Consider the following 6,910-nt stretch of genomic DNA (forward strand, 5'->3'; position numbering starts at 1 on the left):
AAAAGGAAAGAAGGACTACAAGAAGATGCTGGAGACTCTCAAGGATGCTGAGAAAGCACTGATCAAGATGGAGCTCGGACTAAGGAAGCAGGCAACACACTGTCAGAAAATCCGTGCAACCGTCCACGAATACGTTGAAGCAACTCTGAGTAATGTGCTCATTATTCATTCAGGTACTCCTCACCTTAATATTATTGTTTTTGATTATTTCATCCATGCCCACAGGGGGAGAAGTTGAGGAAGCCGAAGGAGACCTAGATTCAGAAGAAGAAGACTCAGAGGAGGAGGAAGAAGGAGATGATTCCGAGATGCCTAAACCGACTCCTAAGAAAGTGGAGGCATCGAAGAAGTCAGGAACAAGCAGGAAGACTAGAAGAGCCAGGAGTCCTTCCGATGACTCATCACTTCGTTTTTGAGTTTTCTTTTGCTTATAATCTAAACCTTTCATGCTCTTGATGATTCTAAGTGGTGAACTGAAGTGTTATGTCTGTTGTTGGTAACCATGTGCTTTGATGACTCTAATTGGTTTGTCTTGAACCTTGATGAATTCAGTTGAAGGATTCGTGTTTGTGTGCATGATCTGAAATAACCAAAAAGGGGGAGATTGTTAGTGCAAGTATTGGCACGTGCTGTTTTGGTTGTTAAAAGGTTAATATATTTTTTTGACCATATTAACGCATCAAAAGAATAGACAATTAATATATTTTTTTGACATGTTTTTAGCTTTAGAATTATCTTTTCAATGAAAAAAAGATAGTAAAATTTATTTGAAAAACACTTTTGTTGAAATTACAACAATGAACTATATGTTAAATGCCAAAAATATAAAATACTATTTATAATAAATGGATATATTAAAGAGACTACAAATAGGATAAGAAACAAAAATGGAAACTTGAAAAAGAGATAATTACGGTATCAAATTCGGTACAGAGAGAAAGAGCATATTTTCTGAGTCTATTTCGTTAAGTGAGTGTGTTCTCATTATTTGGTGAGTGCGAGTCTGAGAGGGAGACCGATTGGGCAAATCTCCTCTCTGGTGAGTGATTTATGTTGTAAGGTTTTTTGATCAGTAGAATTCATTGTGAGAGGGGAAAAAACTCAGGGGGAGTTTCGGGTGTGTGTAGTAAATACGATTCTTACAACAAAAAGTGAGTTGTACTTGACTATCTTTCTCAAGTGAATAGAACTGATTAGTTTTCCGCATTACTCTTTGAGTGTTCAACTTTTTCATTAGATTTTTTTTTTCTGCATATTCTTCAAATATCGGTTACAAGTTACAACACTAAAAGTTAAATTTGTTACAAAAAAATAATTTTTCATTTGATTTCAACAAAAGTAAATTTTTTTTTGTTCTTATGGTCGATTTTGATAGGTGGATATTACATATCGTCATATCGACAAAATTAAATATTGTAGATAAAAGTTTAAATTCAATTCAATTTATATATATATATATATATATATATATATGTTTGTGAGAAGTGAATTTTTAATAAATTTCAGGATTTTTTTATTTAAAAATACTAGAAAAATATAAATCTAAATTAACTGCATTAAATTTCCTTAGCTGCCCGTAAGTAAAAAAAATTGTTCTGGGTGTTTGATAAAATGAATTCACAATGAATTTAATTGATATTTTTTTACAATTAATAAATTTTATTAACCAGGTAAAAATACTATATTCGTCTGAGTACCGGACCAAACTGAACCAAAACCACAAACATGCGATGCAAACCAAACCCAGACCATGTCCGTATAATCGCCAACCGCTACGCCGCGTATCTCCGCCTCTGTTTCCCGCCGGACCGGCGCGTCTCCTCCACTCGCGTTATCCATCCACGTCAACATCATCGCTTCTGGGTTTTCGTCCACGTGCCCACATCGTCAACCGGTATTGCGAATCCTCGAAGCTCGATTATGCGCGCGCCTTGTTCGACGAAATTCCCAAACAAGACGGAAACGCGAGAACCTCCATGATTTCTGGTTATTCTAATGCCGGAAAAATCAAACTCGCTTGTCGAGTTTTCCAGGAAACTCCATTGAGTTTGCGGGATACGATTATGTACAATGCGATGATCACCGCGTTTTTGCATAACAATGATGGGTATTCGGCTTTGAATCTCTTTTCCTGAGATGAAGTGCGACGGACTTAGACCCGATAGCTTCACGTTCTGTAGCGTTCTCGGGGGTTTGGCTCTTGTTGCCGAAGAGGAGAGGCAATGTGTGCAGTTTCACGGCGCCGTTGTGAAGTCCGGGGTGGGTTATGTTATGTATGTGAAATGTGCTTCTTCCCCTTAATGCTGCTCCGTCTTCCTTATTGGGTGTGGCTGGAAAAGTGTTTGACGAAATTCCTACGAAGGATGAGTTGTCGTGGACTAGTATGATCACGGGTTACGTGAGGAATGAATGGTCTTTTAGATCAGGGAAGGAGTGGATCGCCGGGATGGATGAGAAGATGCAGGGTCGCATGGAACGCGATGATTTCTGGTTATGTTCATCGTGGTTTGTATCGATCGAGAAGCACTTGAGATGGTTAGGAGGAGGATGCCTTTTGGGATCGAGCTTGACGAGTTTACATATACAAGCATTATAATTGCTTGTGCTGATGGTGGATTGCTTCAAATGGGAAAGCAGACGCACGCTTATATAACAAAAGGAGAGAGTGTTCTCGGGACTTTTTGCTGCCTGTTGAGAATGCGTTTGTCACTTTGTACTGTAAATGCGGTAAAGTTGATGAGGCGAAAGCCATTTTCGAAAAGAAGGTTTTGAACCGTGTGATTATGCATTCGCTGGGGCAATCTCTTCATGTGCTGCCGTAGGATCCTATAGCAATGCGCAGCAGTACCATGCTCAGTTGATTATATTAGGGTTTGATTCGATCGAGCCTCTCAGTTGTGAATGCCTTCATAACAATGCACGCAAGGTGTGGTTGCGTTGAGGTATCTCGACGCGTGTTTCCAACGATGCCCGTATTTGGATCCCATCTCTTGGAATGCTCTGATTGCTGCATTGGGCAGCATGGACATGGTGTTGAAGTGGTTGAAGGCTACGAGGAGACGCTGAAAGCGGGCATATCGCCTGATCGGGATAACATTCCTCTCAGTTCTCACCCCTTGCAGCCACGTAGGTCTAGTTGAACAAGGTCGTAAATGTTTTGATTCGATGAAAACCCTTTGCAGTAGTGAACCCCTGGGTGATGATCATTATGCTCGGGTTATCGACATGCTCTGTAGATCCGGAAAATTCTCTGATGCAGATGGTCGATGCCGTTTGAACCAACTCTGCAAGTATGGGAAGCCCTTCTCTCTGGTTGCAGAAACCATGGAAACACTGAGCTGGGGATCTTAGCCGCCGAGAAGCTCGTCAACCTCGTGCCAGAGCACGACGGGACCTATGCACTCTTATCAAAACATATACGCAGCTGCCGATCTGTAACGCGAGAGTGCGTAAATTGATGCGTGATCGAGGGGTAAAAATGGAACCGGAATGCAGTTGGATCGGGGTGAAGAACCAAGTCCATGCGTTTACGTACATTTCTCCGATCCCCAAATACCTGAAAATTTTGTCGAAGGGTTTGAGCATGCTCTTCGAATATATTGTTATACACCACAATATCGTCCAAGTAAACCGCCACAAATTTAGAAGTAAAATATATATTTATATAATAGTTAATTTTTTAATATTTAAAATTATATTATATATATATATATATATATATATATTTTCAAAATTTATATATTTTATAAAAAAATATAGTATTTTCAAAATAATTTATATATTTAATAATTTTTTAACACATTAATAGTTAGATAGATTTTCTATAATAAATTTAAATCTACATACTATTTTTTAATAACTTATATTTGTAATTTCTTTTTGAAATTAATAATTGATAAATTTTATAATAAATTTAACTTAAAAAATTTTTAAAAACAGGATATCATGTTTTTAAGTTTGTTCCAGATTTTTTTAAAAATAAAATAAAATACTCGATCGTCTCCAAAGTCCTTATGGACATTACCGTAATTTTACAGATCACTAACCCATCACTCAAGAAAGGAAAAAGGTACAAAAATTACAGATTGAAGAATGGAACCTTGTTTTTGCCTTTAGTCTTCAGACACCTCCTGAGATCCATCGTCGGAGTTTGTGGTGGAAGAGGATTTCCGGCAGAATGAGCGACGGAGATGACGCCGCGAGACGCCGTACTGCGGCTGTTGCCGACTACAGGAAGAAGCTTCTCCAGCACAAGGAGCTCGAGTCCCGTGTCCGAACAGGTTTTTAACCCTCGCGATGGTCATTTCGAAAAACCTAGATTCTCTTTTTGTATCTCATTCTCTGATTTCATCTGGGTCATCGTTATTATGATTCATCTGTAAGTGCTTTGAATTGTTTTGGCTGAGTTGAATCTAGGGTTTTTCTCCGAATGCTTTAGACTATCGTCAGTTTGGGGTTATTGGAGATTTGGGAATTTGGTTTGTTTAAATTAAGCACCTTTCGAGTGACGGGATTCTAGGGTTTTTCCTTCAATTGGTTAAACCATGTACCCTTTTTGAAGAGATGGGTGTTCCAATTGTTTAGATTTTCCGGGTATATAGATCAGTGTTTGTGAATTTCATCGGCGAGTGTGCTCTGAAGTTTTGTTGCTTTGGTGAAATGTTCATGAAACATCCTGTTTGAGTTGTTTCTGTTTGGTTGGGGATGGCAGACATTAAATCCCACAGATTTTAACATTTGAGTTTGTGTCTTTGCAGCTAGGGAGAGTCTAAGAGGAGCTAAGAAGGAATTCAACAAAACCGAGGATGATTTGAAATCCCTTCAAAGTGTTGGGCAGATAATCGGGGAAGTACTACGACCCCTAGACAATGAACGATGTAATATTCCGTATCTATTTATACCCTTTTTTTGGTTTCTATGTGGGCTTTGCTTATTCAACTCATGGTTGCTTAGCTTTCTTTTATACCATAATTTGTCTTTTCGGGATCCAAGGATTGAATTTTTCTTGCTTGTGTTCTAGTGATTGTCAAGGCAAGCAGTGGCCCCCGTTACGTGGTGGGTTGCCGCAGCAAGGTAGATAAAGAGAAGCTAACCTCGGGAACTCGAGTTGTTCTTGATATGACTACACTAACCATCATGCGAGCCCTTCCCCGAGAGGTACGGGTTCACATTAACATGCATTGGATTTTGTTATTTGCTCGCTCCTAGTCTTAGATTAGTTCTGCTGATATTAAAGCGGTATTTCCATGTCGATAGGTCGACCCAGTTGTTTACAACATGCTTCATGAAGACCCCGGAAATGTTAGCTACTCGGCTGTGGGTGGTTTGTCGGATCAGATCAGAGAGCTTAGGGAATCTATCGAGTTACCTCTTATGAACCCGGAGCTTTTCCTGAGAGTAGGGATCAAACCTCCAAAGGTATTAAATTATTAATTCTGCATCCTCGATTCCTCAGATCCTCTTGATCTATCCAATTAGGGTTCCAAGTTTCAGACTTTTAGTTTCCATCATATTCTGTAATTTGCCAGTATGAGATGTGTATTAATGGTGATTTTTTCTTCTCATTCCAGGGTGTCCTCCTTTATGGACCTCCAGGTACTGGGAAAACACTACTTGCTAGGGCTATTGCCAGCAACATTGATGCCAACTTCTTAAAGGTTTGGTTTTTGTGCACTTTTATGATTGTTTTGTTCCATTATGGGTAATTCTTAGGCTTAGATAGCTTTTTTTCTACTCGGTTCAGGTCGTGTCAAGTGCGATCATAGACAAATACATCGGAGAAAGTGCCAGGCTGATTCGAGAAATGTTTAACTATGCCCGTGATCACCAGGTAAAAACCCACCTTTCACTGGTGTTCATTAACAGTTCTTCCTTCATCTTTCATTAGGATTTATACCATCTTTCGTGAGTTACGTATAAGTATAAGCTCGTTTCTTCTTGGTAGCCTTGCATCATTTTCATGGATGAAATCGATGCTATTGGTGGGCGTCGTTTTAGCGAGGGAACTAGTGCTGATCGTGAAATCCAAAGAACGCTCATGGAGTTGCTTAACCAGCTTGATGGATTTGACCAACTTGGAAAGGTAGTGTCAATGATACAATGAACTGTATTGGGAAATCCTTTATAAAAACTTGATTGTTCTTCCCATTTTCCTCTTGAAAACGTATCAGGTGAAAATGATAATGGCAACGAACAGACCCGATGTTCTTGATCCCGCGCTTCTCCGTCCAGGTAGGCTCGACAGAAAGATCGAGATCCCCTTACCGAACGAGCAGTCGAGGATGGAGATCCTTAAGATCCACGCATCGGGAATCGCCAAACACGGTGAAATAGATTACGAGGCCGTCGTGAAACTGGCGGAGGCGAGTATATTTACCGTGATTTCAGTGTTCTTTCCATAGCTGTAACTCCGTTTTTTTACTGTTCTTCATTCTGAAATTCCCATAGGGTTTCAATGGCGCTGATCTGCGTAACATCTGTACCGAAGCTGGAATGTCTGCAATCCGAGCGGAACGTGACTATGTCATCCATGAAGATTTCATGAAGGTAATTTTCATTACTATGGGTGGGTTGCGGGTTGGGTACCCGAAACTCGTGGTCCCAGAATCCCTAGTTTAGGGATTTAAATAAAAATAAAGACCGGATTGCATTTGGGTCGGCTAAAAAAACCCATACTCGAACCCGTGGCCCGGGTTTCACCAGTAAAGGACCCGACTTCATAGTCGCTGGCCTTCGGTTATACTTTTTCCGTTTTTCGGGTACCCGCCGCCCAGTCCTAGACTTTTCCGCACCAACATGGTTGAACGCACATTGTTTCTGATTCGGAACGAACGTTTTCAGGCAGTGAGAAAGCTGAGCGAGGCCAAGAAGCTGGAGTCGAGTTCTCACTACAACACGGATTTCGGGAAAG

At 40.1% G+C, this 6,910-nt stretch overlaps 1 protein-coding gene and 1 pseudogene across 1 annotated transcript in view; both read left to right on the plus strand.

The window, feature by feature from the left end:
* The first annotated feature begins 1,725 nt into the window (after positions 1–1,725).
* On the plus strand, positions 1,726–4,134 carry LOC104822872 (annotated as a pseudogene).
* Positions 4,086–6,910, plus strand: part of LOC104822836 (26S protease regulatory subunit S10B homolog B) — a 3,182-nt gene continuing 357 nt past the window's right edge. Inside the window, exons 1-10 of the mRNA XM_010554188.2 lie at positions 4,086–4,280; positions 4,758–4,877; positions 5,021–5,157; positions 5,257–5,418; positions 5,571–5,657; positions 5,744–5,830; positions 5,945–6,082; positions 6,171–6,362; positions 6,448–6,546; positions 6,841–6,904. Of these exons, the coding sequence (XP_010552490.1) occupies positions 4,178–4,280; positions 4,758–4,877; positions 5,021–5,157; positions 5,257–5,418; positions 5,571–5,657; positions 5,744–5,830; positions 5,945–6,082; positions 6,171–6,362; positions 6,448–6,546; positions 6,841–6,904 (1,189 nt within the window). The 5' untranslated portion in view covers positions 4,086–4,177. The remainder of the gene's footprint in view (positions 4,281–4,757; positions 4,878–5,020; positions 5,158–5,256; positions 5,419–5,570; positions 5,658–5,743; positions 5,831–5,944; positions 6,083–6,170; positions 6,363–6,447; positions 6,547–6,840; positions 6,905–6,910) is intronic.

This window comes from Tarenaya hassleriana, unplaced genomic scaffold, assembly GCF_000463585.1.
Source record: "Tarenaya hassleriana unplaced genomic scaffold, ASM46358v1 Cleome38, whole genome shotgun sequence".
Classification (NCBI taxonomy): Eukaryota; Viridiplantae; Streptophyta; class Magnoliopsida; order Brassicales; family Cleomaceae; genus Tarenaya; species Tarenaya hassleriana.